This window comes from Anas acuta, chromosome 2 (genome assembly GCF_963932015.1).
Source record: "Anas acuta chromosome 2, bAnaAcu1.1, whole genome shotgun sequence".
NCBI lineage: Eukaryota > Metazoa > Chordata > Aves > Anseriformes > Anatidae > Anas > Anas acuta.
Genome location: NC_088980.1, coordinates 44,184,381 through 44,198,632, shown reverse-complemented (window position 1 = coordinate 44,198,632; position 14,252 = coordinate 44,184,381). Strand labels below are relative to the sequence as shown.

Below are 14,252 nucleotides of genomic sequence, written 5' to 3'. Positions count from 1 at the left end.
ATAGATGCACTTAGTATGATTCAAGATAATGTATCCTTAGCTCTTAGTTGTATGCAAGCACAGTTATGGTTGCAGGCAACGGCTGCCCTGATTAGTAGGGAAGGAAGTGAAGGCATTTTTCCAGCTGAAATCCGAAAGGCAGTTTGGGACAATGCCAATGATTTTGAGAAGAAGTTCCAGTCTTGGTGGACCCTGGTGAATTTTACTTATGATCCCGTTGTTAACATGGCTACTGCCTTCGTGCTTACTATACGTAATGCTACAGTTTATGTTATACACCCAATCCTTGCACTAGGATTAAACCATGAGAAGACAGTGCTTTATCCTTCAGAGCATAGAACATGGGCACGAATGGAGAATGGGAAATGGCAGTCCGTAAATCTAGAATCATGTGTTACCCGGGAACAACAAGGATTTATTTGTGAAAGTAATACAATTGATGCTCAGGACGTATGTTTTGACACGGAGCAAGGTATCTGCCACTTTGAAATTCATCCAAATACTAGTCAAAAGACTGTGCTTGTATATGTTGGTAAAGGGTGCGTGTGTTTAAGAACTGCTTGTGATTTTGTAGAAATAGACAAGGAGAATATAACTCTCCATAGCAAAAATCATTCTAATTTTTGTATTTGTAACTTTGTTAGAATCGTCGGGTGTGATTTTCAATATTTGGCACCAGTGGTATCCCACCAGCTGATCAAGTCTAACAACACAATGTATCATAAGTTACTACCTACACCTATTGGGATGAACCTCACACTAGTGAAGCAACTAGTTAAACACCAAGACCTGATTAGAATTTTAAAAGGTATTCAGGAAAATGGAGAGAAGACTCTAATTACTGTCCATCATGATACAAAGGAAATAAGCAGAGTTTTGCAAAGAGTGAAACGAGACACAAGTCACAACTGGTGGGATACACTTTTTGGATGGTCGCCAACTGCAACTGGGATTTTGAACACACTGAGTCACCCAATTATTGTTTTATTGATATTAGTTGGTATAAGTTTAATATTGTCTTTTGTATTACTTGTTTGGAATTGGAAATTGTTACAACGAATGTCCATGTTAGCCTCCTTGACAGATGTGCATGGTAAGGTATTGAGGGGTACATATCATAATGATTGGGAACGAAAATTTCTCTAATCACATTAGTAGTGTTAGGCTGATGCAAAAGAATTTGCATGGGAAAAGAAAAGGGGGGATTGATTAGGGAGGTATTGGGGAGGCATTGGGGAGGCAAGGACAATCCCCACACATGGACTGTATATCTCGAAACAAGACACTGAAACTCATGATAAGGAAGCGGCAGACGGACAGAGAAACAAACGTAAGGACTATAAATCTCAAAACTGGACATTGGAATTCATTATAAAGATACAACAAACGGAAGAATTGGCAACAACCAGCTCTCGCAATTAAGAAACATGCCAATTCAGCAGATTCCTGACCAAAGGTGAAAAGTACACTGTGAGGAAGACTCGGGGTCTTCCTCCCAGAGACCCCTGCCCACGTCCCAAAGACCCCTGCCCACAATTCTTGGAAGGCTCTACGCAGGCGCAAGGTGCCAAAAGGCTAATTAGCATGAGAAGCGAGGGAAGGCGGGGATAGGTAATGCATATGTATAGGTGCTTGTAGAATATTGATAGATTGATTGTATAAATTCAAGACTGCTTTTTGCTTTGGGTATGCACGATAGGTGGAGAGATCCCCCGTGCATCCAGCGCTGCAATAAAGAATATACCACTTAAAGGAATTTCGGTTTCGATCTTTGAATCAGAATGAATCAAGAATTCAGTTCAAGCAAGGGGTTTCTAGAGACTATGGCCTTGTGTGAGTAAAGCAGGGCGAGTTACACGGGACACAGCAAAATCATGGTATTTTTTTGACAATTTGTGTGCTCTGAAAAACAACTTTAACCCTTCCAGACAAGCTCCCACAGAGTCCAGTTCACTGACTGTTGTGGCCTGCTCCCCATCTCTCCTTAGAGTCCTGGTGCACGGCCTCCCCCTCAGCTTTGTTACAACAAGCATGTATATTATGCTGAACAAAAAGAAAAGGGGATGATGGTACAGTGTGCATTTATTCAGCTTTGACCTTGCACACAGTGAGTACTGTGTTAGTGTCTCAGCTCGCCAGCAAGAATGATTATTTTATGAAAATCTGCACTGTTAGGCAAGTCCAAGCTCTCTGAATTCTTTACGGTTTGCCTGCCCCTAACTGTGACACTATTCTGAAGCTGCACGACTGGTTGGGGAACGAGGAGCTTGTTTTGGGTCACGACACACAGAGCAACTGTGCACACCTGATGATTTTCTCCTATCAAAAGAACAGGAATTAATTTTTGCTCCTGATGCCCACAGATGAATTCCAAACCCCAGCGTGCCAGGAGATATCAGTTTTACAAACCTTTACCACGTCCAAACATTTCCTGAAGTAGATTTTCCTTAAAATACTCTACATTATAATGAAGGCTCTTGTGCAGCAAGCTGCACTGACAGCCACGGTGGCCACCTCTTTATCTGAGGACAAAGCTGCAGCTGGGGATACAGAGCAGCAATTACCAACCTGCTCGTTTTGGCAGCTGCCAGCAGGCTTACGAGCAGTGCCAGCAGGGCTGGAAAGAGAAGTGGTGGAGATGCTTGTCCAGAAGGAATGGGGTGGGGAGTCTCCAAAATAACAAAGACTGGGAAAGACATCAAGTTCATAAAACCTAACAGTAAAGTTGAAAGTAACAGAAAGTTCAGGTTGGCTAGTGAAATGAAAACAATACCTTATCTGCTTGAGTTGGAAACTGAACAACAATCTCGGCGTCCTCGGTGGAGAAGTACTCATTGTAAAGCAAGTTGTCGATCAAACACTGCGTGTTTCGGATCTTACTGACCAGAAGCTCTCGGTAGATCTTCAGCAAAGCAATGCAGGATGGCGGGCTTGCTCCTGGAGGTTTTTCCAAGGAAATCTCCAAGTTAGCACAAAGTTGGCCTTCCATAGTCGAGACAGCAAGAAGCTGCTCCGTCTAGCCTCATCTTTGGCAAGCTGGCTGGCTGCAGTGAGGAGTCAGCTCGGGGTTAGCTTCAGGGAAACGGGCGATCTGTCCTTCACGTTACCGAGCCTGTAAAAGTAAATTGCACAGAGCCTCAATGTAAACGCTATCCTGTGCAGATACATCCTGCAGGTAGCCATCAAAGAGTAATTCCAGCCTCTGCACAACACCACTGACAACTTTATCCAAAAAAAAAACCCACAACCTGTTATCTTCCTCATGTACTTCCAGACATTTATTCAGCTTTTGGAAAAGAAACAAACCAAAAACTACTGCAGGCAGTCTCCCCTGTAATATAAATACTGCGGTGCAGCTTGCCTCAAACAACAACGCTTGCATCTGCTTTGTTAACTGCCCGTTCCTCGTGCATAATTGAATATTTTTATTAGCTTTTCGTGTTTCAACAGACAAAGCAGGGCATCTGTCCAAACGCAGCTCGACAAGGAAATAAAGGGGAATCAAATTCTATTTCGTAGCAATTAATTCTGTAGGAGGAATTAATTTCTACTAGCAATTCCCTTTGTCTTCGGTCACAACGAAAGCCTCTGTGTAAAATTTTGCCAAGAGGGTGACTGTCCTCAGAAGCGAGGCCTTGTGAACTCCCCGACAGCCCTGGCTGAAGGAAAGCAAAGCACATCCCCGGCACAACCGTTTGGGGTCGCAGCCAACCCCAAAACAGCAGAGCTCTTCCGACCAAACGCGACGTGACCCAGTGAGCTGGCTTTCCTACCACGAGTGAGTGACTGCATCTGCTCAGACAGATCAGCCCTGCAGTGCACCACGCGCATGACCCAGCGGGTCGAGAGGCTGACTCCTGAGTCACCCCGCTGCCTAGGAGCCACGCAGGCACATCCCTTTCTTTAAGAAAACTCATTTCAGAACTGAACTCCATCACGGAGACCAAACAAATGTTGAAAACATCATTTCCTCCAGAGCTTTTGCAAGCTTTCGGTTAAAGAGATCGAGTCACCTCTAAAGCACAGGCAACACAGACACTAACACTTCTCTTTCAAGCCACTGCTCCTACCCAACATCTCCTGCTTGCTTTGGTTGCTCTAGGACCACATTATCCTAATGCACATTTTCTTCCTAGAGCACAAGACAGTGGAGAAACGAGAGGATTCAGAAAAGCATTTAAGGTGAAGGCATCAGGGGAGAAAGGGAGAAAAAGCACTAAGGCAGAACGGGGAAGCTACAGCTGGCAATATTAAACCCGCGCACGATGACGTACTCAGTGATATTTTCTGTAGTAATATTAACTTCAGGATTAAAAAAAAAAAAAGATACTCAGTATTGAAGAAAACAGTAACTTTCACCGGTATCTTTTCATAAGAAAAATGGAAAATTTCCACCATCCCCAGACAAAGAAAATGTCACGTCAGATGAAGAGCTGAGCGCCTGAAGTTAGAACAGCCCTATCTCCTGGCACAGGCAGCTAATAGCAAGGCAGGTACCTGCATGTTTGTAACAAAGTGGATCGGCTACATGAGGAAACCTCGGGTCCTACCCAGACTAAAGCAAACACAAAAATGTTTTACAGTAGCTGGTTTAGGTGCAGCAGCACCTACAGGTCCTCATCAGTGTGGGAATGTGCTTAGTTTTTCAGAAAAACTCCCCACAGGACTCAGACATACACAGTTCTGCTTTGCTAGCTTCAGGTTTTTGGAAGCAGGAGACCAACGTGCTGACACTATGAGGTATCAGACTTATCTGCAAGTCTATCGTCTCTTTCTGGAAAGAGTCCCAGCTTCCACGGTGCTTTACAATGGCCTCTTTGAGTGATGGATCACAGGGTTACAACATACTGAGTCTCCCATTACAAGGTTCTGTTAGCTTTATAATGCTAGCTTACACAGCTAGCATGTTTAAAGGTAAACGCTTATGTGGCTTAGAAGTCTATGTTGAAAGCAACCACTTGCTAGACCACGGAGCATGTACAATGTTTTCTTTCTTATCTCAGGCACTCCAGCTGCTGGATCCCGTGCATCAGTCGTGGGGATGCTGGAAGAAAAGGCTGAGGCATACATGCATGTGGGGACACCTCCGTGCACTAAGGTCTAAAAACATCCTCTGTTGAGAACCGCTGCCTCATTTAACAGCCATTCCATTTCTGAAAGGCCTAATGAATGAAATCGTTTCTAAAAGCCACCCTGAGCTTCTTACAGTCCTTTTTAAGGTATCACTAAGTTACGATAAAGAGAGATCTAACAGAGATTCTAACAGCAACAGCTGAACATGAGCACTGAGGTTTGTACAAAGGGCACACACAAGGGGAGGAACAGAAAGATTTGCCTGCTCTGTAAAGCACCTGAATCAGCAGACCACCTAAGGAGGAAGGGAGAGAGGCAAGAACAGTGATACCTGGGCAAAGCAGGAGCCTGGTACGGGGAGACAAGGAGACAGACACATATGGGGCAAAGCCTCGATTCTGGGAACAGAATGGGCTTCTTGTTCCTGCTGGGAAAAAGAAAAAATAAAGGTTTACTCGAGAGGCTGCCAATGATGCTGTAGAGGAAATTAAGTGAGCCTCTTTGAGAACAGCTTCAGCCGAGTGGAGAGGACAGAAAACAGACTATCAGGAATTAAAAGGAGGCAGAGAGCAGAGTGCTCACCCATCAATTGCAAAAGCAAATGAGACAGAAGACAGTCTTGGCCAAATAAAGCATCAGTGGGGACTGAAGCAATGTGAGAAGCAACAGCAACACTAGCAAGGGCTGCTTATCACAGGCCTGCAAAACTGAGAGTAACAAAGAGGAAGCAAGACGGGGATCAGGCCAGGAATAAAGAGGGAAATGAAAAAGGGAAATGAAATGCGTCATAGTAAGAGATACAGCAGAAGTATCAGTGCTCACAGCAAAGTTTTATGTCAATAACCTGCAGCAGTGCCGATAGCTTCCAAGAAAAGGTATTGGCACTTTTATTTAGTGGCTCTTCTGACTTCCCTCTGTTTAAACTCTCGGCATTGCACAAGCATATATAGTTATATTTCCTGGCCCTGCCCTTCTCATATCCTTTTTTCTCGAAGATTGCCTGCTTTCCTTCTAACAAAACCACTGTGCCTGTTCAATTTCCAGTGCCGCAAGTCCTCTGGCAGCGAAGAATACTCTGTTTTACTGGTAGCAGCAACATTTATCACAAAAAGGTTTTACTCAATGTAAATGCTGTGTATAGAGGGGCTGAAGGGTCTTAAAGAGTAGCTAAAAAGAATTCCACATTTGGGTAAACTTAATAATTAACTCCTTATTGAGCTCGCTGCTCCCAAGGAGATTGTGTAGGAAGAAGCAGCAAAGCCAATACAAGGAACAAATTAATTAGGAGCTGTCCTCCGAAGCAGCTAATTTAAGACCAGACAAGTGTATTTCTAAAGACCTGAAAAACTCAGTCAATAGAAGGTTTCTTCTGTAGTTATCAAAACGACTATTTTGTAGTATTCAAAGTGTGGTTACTCTTAGGAGGTGGCTCTATGAAAATAGTGCCCCCTCTCACAAGAAAATCTGAGCCCTTTGAGTCTTCAAGTCAGCTTTGTCTCCTGAGAAAAGCTGTCCTGCAGTGCTCACCATCCCAGTGCAGGGTCGTTACAGCAAAGGGAGAACTGGAGATCCTGGCATGCTTTTTCATTAATTGCTGTAATCTTGACTCAGTCAGGCCAGTCCAAACTCAAGTACTTGCTACCACTGGGAGAAACAGAAAACAGACTGCTTATCCACATCTTATTTCATCCATGCCATAACGTTTTTGAACATAGCAAATACACAAGAACTTATTTCCACACAGCGTTAATTTCAGAGTTGTTTCTGACTGAAACCTCAACTTTAAAAGAAGCTTAACTCTTTTACGCGGTACGAGAACAGTAAAAACGTGCAGATATTAGAAGCAAATGGGCACGAATACTACATGGGAAGTCATGACAAGAAGTGATGTAATTCATTTATTTCCCAGAGGTAAGAAAAAACACCCTTTATTTTTATAGCACAAATTGTGCATTTCTTGAGGTTGCAGAGAGTCCCTGTACTGATCTTAAAATGATAACCTGTATCCATGAGTTAAAACCCATTAATCATACTCCCATTTACAACTATCATAATCGATGCTACAGAATATCAATACGTGTCCTGGGAGCCATACATCAACATCACACTAGTGTAAATCCATTACAATTCTTGTGGTTTTGGGGTCACTGAGATCAGCACCTTTCAGTGATTTCCCCCCCCCCTCTGTACGCTTTAACTCTTAGCGTAAGCTTTTATTGCCCCTTCTAGTTGTTTGAAGAGCAACAGGTAATAAAGAACACGTAAGAAATAATTTCTAACTCCATCGGGTAACCTGACAAGCTTTTGCTTAAAAGGCGGAGGCTGTTAAAGAAATATTTATATCCTTCTTGAGTTTTGCTGCTGCCTTTCCCAATACTACACTTTTAAACAAATGGAGCTTTAGCTACCAGGCTTGGAGTCCCTGGTACCAAATCCTTGCCAAAAAAGATGCTATGGGGCTCCCTGATAACTCCTTTATGGCATGTTTCAGGAAAAGAATTAATAAATAAGAAGGAGGCACGATTTGGCAGGACACTGCGGATGCTCCGACATCAAGGTGCGGGCGTGGCAGACCCCCCCACACCCTCCTGCGAGCAGCTCCCACCTCCCCCGCTCGTTTTTTAGCTTATTTTTGCCTCAATTGGGCAAAACAGCGAGGCCTAAACGACTCCCGTGTGAGTCAGCGGGACTCACAGCCCTTCAAGTAGCTCTGCGGCAAGCAAAAAGCTTTCTAATTATCCCCCCCCCCCCCGCCCTCGCCGCCCCCCATCGCCCGCCGCGACATGGCGGCCGCCCCCACAGGGGGCGCGGGGAGGGAGCGATGCCGCCGGCAGCGCCGAGCCCCCTTTCCCCTCTCCGTCCCCTGCACTCACCGCGGCGAGCCGGGACGGAGGGCAGGCAGGGAGGAGCGGTGCTTCCCCCGCCCCCGGCCCGCCTGAGGCGGCTCCCGCCCCGCACACGGTGCCCCCTCCCCGGCCAGAAGCGGCTCCTCCCCGCACGGCCATGGCCGGAGGCGGCTTCTCCTTCAGAGCCATCGCTGTGCCTCCCGCTGGCTCCTCAGGGAGGGAGGAGGCTTTCGCCGTCCCCCTGAGTTCCCCCTTTTCCTCAGCAGCAGGCATAAAGTATCCCTCCTAACTCCTTCCAGGTGTTTACTTTCCCTTTGCTCCTTGCAACAGTAAAATACCCCCTCAAAAGTGCCCAAAGAGCCTGGTGGGGACCCAATAAAACAAGTGGCTGTGGCATCCAGGAGCTGAGCTTCACACACTTTTACCTCTTAATACTGCACTTTCACTTATTAAAAGTGCAAAAATTGTCAGGTACAGTTCCACATCATCAGCTCCAGCTTATGTAAGTGACACATATTCTTGAAGCACGCATTGAATAGGCACGGGAGAGGTTTGGTAATTGCAATTTTATTTACTCCAATCTCAGACCAGACAGTGCTAATATAGAAAGTATCATGTTTTGCTTTAGAGTTGTAGTGCCCAACTCCAGGAACAGTCATACGACATGAGGACAGTAACTACAGATCCCTGGCAGAAGTTTACAGAAGACAAAATATGCAGAGAAGACGTGGTAAGTTTATTACATTCTTATTTCTCCATTTAAGCAGTCACACAGTGACACTGGATATACCTTACAGTACAGAAAATAAATCAAAGTTCAGTTGTTTCACATGTTCCAGGTTGTCTGTTTTTCCCCGTCCCCGAAGACTAACTATAGGGGTTGCCAAGTACCGTAAAGACTGGTAAGTACTGTAAACCTTACAAGTGCTTCCAGTTTTGTAGGAAATTGTTGCAACTGTGGAAAAAAAGACTGAGTCTGTTAATCTGTGATTTAACAGACAAAACGTGCTAAGATGAATTCACAGAAGTCTTGCTGATTTTTCTGGACTTTAGACCAAATCCTAGAAAAGTACCAAGACAGTTAAAGTAATTTTTAAAACTTCAAGTATCTAAAATGTTTTCTTTAAAATCTGCTGGTTGTACTTCACTAGTACACCTATGCTGATTATCAGCTATAGAAAGAGGGAGGCTGTTCTACTTCGATTAAGTTTCTCTACTGAATGCAATCTTCAGGCCTGCGTTGCCTTTCAGGCTAACACTTAAAAACATGGAGCTAGTTAATAGAAGAGGAATATTTTTAGCTATGTAAATGGGAACTCCACAGCTTCAGACAGGTTGGGCTTTAAGACCATTACAAGAAGCAGCAAAGAAAAAAGTTTAGTATTGCTTTAGAGTTGAGTCTACCTTACACTCTAGTAAGTCTTTGAAATTCTTGGTAACTTAAGAACAAAGGGCCTGATCCTGCAGCCCTTATTCCTTAGAATGTAACAGATGCCAAAACCTAGGAAGATGACCTTTTTCTTTTAAAAAAGTCTGTAAACATAGCGTAAGTTTGTGTGCAGAGCTCCATGAGAGTTACAGAAAGATAATTTACAAGTCTGCAAAAGGTTCAGTGTGTACTTAAGCTATACATACAAAACAAAGAAGTTATCAATGTCAGTTTGTCTTCAGATGGCAAATTATGTCTAACAGCTTCCTGTAGATGCACAGCAAACTCAGATTTTATTGATAAACAAAGAAACCGCTGATCAGCACAGTGAGGAGAACGATCCAAATCAAGGTGAATGGCCAAGCAAGTGCAAAGGTGTTCTATGCAAAATTTGCTTTACTTGCTTTAACAGCAGCTTCAATTTCTTCAAAGATTGGCACTGGTCCTGCATAGTTATTAGTTTCAATAGCTTCTAATTTCTTTTGATACTCAGTTGGCAAGCCATTCTGTTTTGCACCCATGCAGATAACCTATAGTCAAAAGGGGAAAAAAAAAAAAAAAAGAGTCAATAATAATGTTAGGAGGGATAGATCCCTCCAAACATTTAGTCATACAGAAAGGACCAAGAGAAAAACAGGTACCACCAAGGGAGACCCCTAAGATTTTGAAATGCTGCCAATGTGCCCAAGACACAATTAACTTGCTAATTCAGTCATTCGGATCAAATCCAAAGCACAACAGTGAATACCTAAACAGGTTATAGGAGTAACAGAAACAGATACTTAGCTTAGTGAAAACAGATTCCTTAGAGTTTGTTACTGCAGCTTTCCTTCTACATACCCCAAACCCTTAAGTTTTAGTGCAAGAGAATCTAAGTGACAGGGAGAGGAAAAGAGGAGGCTGTAGGAGCCAAGGCTTGAAAGAGGCACTAGCAAGTTGCCAAATAGAAACGAAGAAAGATAAATACAGAGACTTTAAAAGCTGACACCAGTGTAAATATTCTTTCACACATTCAACAACCAGGAAATCCAAGGATGTGGTGTTTGGAAGGGATAAACTTTGCCACAAAAAGTACCTTGCAGTAGATGGATGTAGCTCATTGTGTACAGATACCTGTACTAAATTTTTAGACCTCTTGTCTGGTTAACTTAGGTTAAACAAATAACCCAGGGCAGGGTGGGGGGAGAAAAAGAGAACTACAAACCAACGCTGACAACAGCAGGAGAGAATGTTTAACTAGATAAAGTTGCCAATATTGGAAGTCTGCTCTCACGGCATCCTAGTGAGAGCTCACACGCAGCAGCAGTTTCCACATACTAATTCCTTGAAAAACCCTAAAGATCTGTTTTGACAGGAAGCAGCAAAGCTTGCTTTCTAAGCAAGCTTTCTCTTAAGAAATCCCACAGCAGCAGGCCTTCGCTATGCTCCTGGAAGCTGATTTGTGGGAGTTGAGAGAGGAACGTGGGATTTCACAGGCTCAAGCCCTGTTTCTTTGCTTTTGGTCAACGTGTTACAGCGATGTCTGCCTGCAGTTGCTAGTAACTGCACAATTCACAGTTCCAGACACGCAGCCATGCCACCTGAAGCTAGTCCTGCATCAGATCTCACAGGCTAAGCAGGTCAGGCCTGCTCCGTGACTGGGCCGTGTGTCTCTACAGAGTCAGTGAGTTGCAGAACGGTGTTGAAACACTTCTGCCTCCCCAGCTGTCAAGTGAGAACCCTGCAGTGCCTTACAGTGGTGCTAGAGATCTTGTGAATCTACTGATCTGGTAAAAAGAGGCAGGTGGACTCGTGCATTAGAAGATAGTAAGATAATTTATAAGGCAATAGGAATAACCCACGTCCTTAGGACTACAAGCCAGGTGCTGTATGCTCCCCACAGAAGCTTCCCTCTGTCCTTTCAGTGGAGTGCATTAATTTTTCATTCCTAAATAGAGAATTGCTGCATGTATGGAAAGGAGCTGGCATCCTTCAGAAATCCTGGTGTCAGTCATAACTAATTCATGAGTTAAACAGAGGCTTCATGTAAAGCACAACATAAAACTGATTTAGTCGATCTTTAAGAGCTGGCAGTCCTCAGTAAGCATCGTTACACTAGTAGATTGCACAAGGATGAAGTTACACCTTTACATTAGAATTACTCATGCCTTTTATCTACCGCAAATAAGGTCCTTATTAAACAGGCCAGAAGTACTGCATTACGTGTTTCTGTTCATTCTCTCCAGACACAACACCTACCTTTTTATACTGGGGAGAAGGGGGACCACGGACGTAGTCCCTCATCTGGTAGCTTCGACAGGTCAGAACCTTTCCTGCTGGAGTGTGGACGTTAATTTCTATTGGGACATAAATTCCATCTGCAACTCCCTCTTGCCTGCAAAGGACATATATTTCTTTCACGGTCAATAATTGAAGCATGGGTAAAAGGCATCTTACATCTTTCAAACAAACTGTGCAATTAAACCTATGCATTTAACATAAAAGAATTCAGAGCAGAACACTCATCTTCATGGTTAAATGACTTAGAGAAAAATAATTAAAGCAAAACATATTCTGGTACTTTTTGTGCTAACTGCTTTCACAGCCAAAAATAAGCTTCTAAAAGTGAATGCTGCTCCCTAGTCATCATTTTAACAATGTAAGAAAGATGAGCAGCAGATAACTTGTGAGATTAGAGAGTGTTGCTTGTGATTCAGGTACTGTGCAAGTCTTGTAATCCACAAGAGAAATCCAGCCAAGATTATCAGAATTAATAAATACTCCTGTGTGGAGCCAGGAGTTGGACTCGATGATCCTTGTGGAATCCTTCCAGCGTGGGATAGCCTATGATTCTACTATCATTACAAAAAGGAAAAAACAAAAGCAAAATGAAAAAATAAACAAAAAAACAAACAAACACTAAATTAGCTTTTGCTTGAAAACAAGGCACTTTTAATCTCAAATATTTTAGAAGCCAATAAATGCACTATAGAGTGAAATTCACATATTAAAATCCAGTGTCTTCTTTATCCCAGCAAAAGCTTCCACCCTGCTTTTTACAAAAAGCAAGCAAACAAACAACACTACTACTTTTAAATTGCTCTCTAAAGTAACAGAAGATGGCAAAGTTAAGTCACCTACTTATCCAGTGAACTTAAATTGCTAGTGTTCATTTTCCACACTACTCCCCATACTTCGTCTCCAGGGCTCTGAACAATGGTAGCTGTACCTCCATGCCAGACGGGACTTGTCCTGCCTTGATGATGGCCAAAATCGAGCTTAAAGTCCTGCAAATGAAACCAATGCAGAAAAATCAATTTCACTCAACAATAAGGGTTGTTGGTTATTCTTGACATGAAGGGGGCACCTACAACAGAGCCTACAAGAAGTCAGCTGGAGCCACAGAAGGAAGAACTCACAGTCACGCAGCCAGGATCTGATCCAGCTTCAGCTCATGAGGTTTTGGTGCTGTTCTAAGATGTAAATGCTACCATGACAGGTCCAGGAAAATAGTGATGATAAGCCTCCAAAATGGTAAGTCTTCTCCTCACGTGCTAATAGAAGTGCCCAGGCATACAATACCTTCCTGTGTATTTTCCAGTGTTGTATGCCATCTCCTCACTCAACTGGAACACTTTTGGGTATTTTTAAGTCAAGGTATATGCCTCTTTGAGTAAGCTTATTCAAGTGCTGCATGTCAAAACATTGCTTTCAAAATCAAGTATTTCTTTTTCATATAAGGAATACCAAATATTATCATACAGACAAAATACAGTAACTTGTTCTTGCATTTTTTCCAGTATAATTTCACGTCTGACTTCAGAGAGGCCCAGTTTCCTTTCCAACTTGTACACCTTTCACTAACTGTAAAGGAGGGGAAGAAAAAAGCCTGGAGGAAGACTACCTGATCGATAACAACAACAAACCGAAAAACTGGCAAAGGCATAAGTCATTATAAAACCAAACAAAGTAATAATAATAATAATAATAATAATAATAATAATAATAATACAACTACAAAACCTCACGGCTTTGCTTACTTCTGTCCATCCCCTTTTTAAGCTGTAAGAAAACTTTGATTTGAAACCCATGCCTCCTGCATACATTAACACATTTGCTTTCTGATATGTTACCTTCTTGTCACATGCCCTAACACATACGGGAAAAGGCTGCAGAAATTGAGCAACTGGAGGCTTACAAAAAAAAAACAAACGGAGGCTTTGCAGTCTATTTTCATATTATTAAGCCTCCAACCACCACGACCATCGAGCCCAACCCCTGACCCACCACCAACCAGCCCTCCACTAACCCACGCCACCCATCTAAACCTCCTTTAAACACCTCCATGGATGCCGCCTCCACCCTGGGCAGCCCACCCCGATACCCGCAGACCCCCCCCAGCCGTCCCCCCGCACCCACCGGCAGCCTGGCGGTGCCGCAGGGCGCGGCGGCGGAGCCGAGCAGCAGGCGCTCCCGCAGCAGGTTGCTGCCATAGGCGAAGTACAGCGCCTCCATCGCGCCCCCGGGACGCCCCCCCCCCCGGCGGCGGGAGGGGCGGCGCGGGGGTGATGGCGCCATGGGCTGGGAGGGGATGGGGGGTGCGCCGCCATTTTGGGGCGGTGCTGAGGAGGGAAGTGGGGGGGGCTACAGGGGTACTTGTAAAAATTGTAATTCGTCATTAAATGCGTTAAATAAAAAGTGTGGTTCTGAGCCTTCCTGTCCAGCAGTTTTCCATTTATTTTATTTATTTATTGTTTTCCCCTAAGCAGCATTAAATAGGGATAAGTGCCCTTGGAGCGCTGCGTTCGGTTCTGGGGCCCCAGCACAAGAAGGATGTGGGCTTAACTACGACAAGTCCAGGGGAGGGCACAGGGGTGCTCAGAGCTGGAGCTCCTCTCCTGTAAGGACAGGCTGAGGGGGTTGGG

At 44.0% G+C, this 14,252-nt stretch overlaps 2 protein-coding genes across 10 annotated transcripts in view; both read right to left on the bottom strand.

Moving 5' to 3' along the window:
- The window catches only part of NOD1 (nucleotide binding oligomerization domain containing 1), a 38,450-nt gene extending 30,365 nt beyond the window's left edge, over window positions 1-8,085 (bottom strand). For 4 of the 7 annotated variants that reach the window (XR_011093960.1, XM_068674508.1, XM_068674512.1 and 1 more), the window contains exons 1-3: window positions 7,947-8,005; window positions 5,405-5,500; window positions 2,774-3,112 (exon numbers count right to left, since the gene is read on the bottom strand). Coding sequence is in view for 6 of the 7 variants with exons in the window: in XM_068674508.1 (XP_068530609.1) it covers window positions 2,774-2,989 (216 nt within the window). In the remaining variant the exon portion in view is untranslated. Of the gene's footprint in view, window positions 1-2,773; window positions 3,113-5,404; window positions 5,501-6,600; window positions 7,825-7,946 lie in introns of those variants that run through there. The other 3 variants (XM_068674510.1, XM_068674509.1, XM_068674511.1) reach the window with 3 other exon arrangements.
- Window positions 8,086-8,466: 381 nt separating this feature from the next.
- On the bottom strand, window positions 8,467-13,922 carry GGCT (gamma-glutamylcyclotransferase). Of its 3 annotated transcripts, XM_068674516.1 has the most exons (4): window positions 13,747-13,908; window positions 12,469-12,614; window positions 11,587-11,722; window positions 8,467-9,878 (listed from the first exon to the last, which is right to left on the bottom strand). In XM_068674516.1, exons 1-4 carry the CDS (start codon window positions 13,903-13,905, stop codon window positions 9,729-9,731), a joined length of 591 nt encoding a protein of 196 aa, XP_068530617.1. In that variant the 5' UTR covers window positions 13,906-13,908; the 3' UTR covers window positions 8,467-9,728. The 3 variants fall into 3 exon arrangements, with proteins under 3 accessions (XP_068530617.1, XP_068530619.1, XP_068530618.1); XM_068674518.1 differs by lacking the exon at window positions 11,587-11,722 and having other exon boundaries at window positions 13,747-13,922; XM_068674517.1 differs by lacking the exon at window positions 8,467-9,878 and having other exon boundaries at window positions 11,585-11,722; window positions 12,465-12,614; window positions 13,747-13,917.
- Window positions 13,923-14,252: the final 330 nt, after the last annotated feature.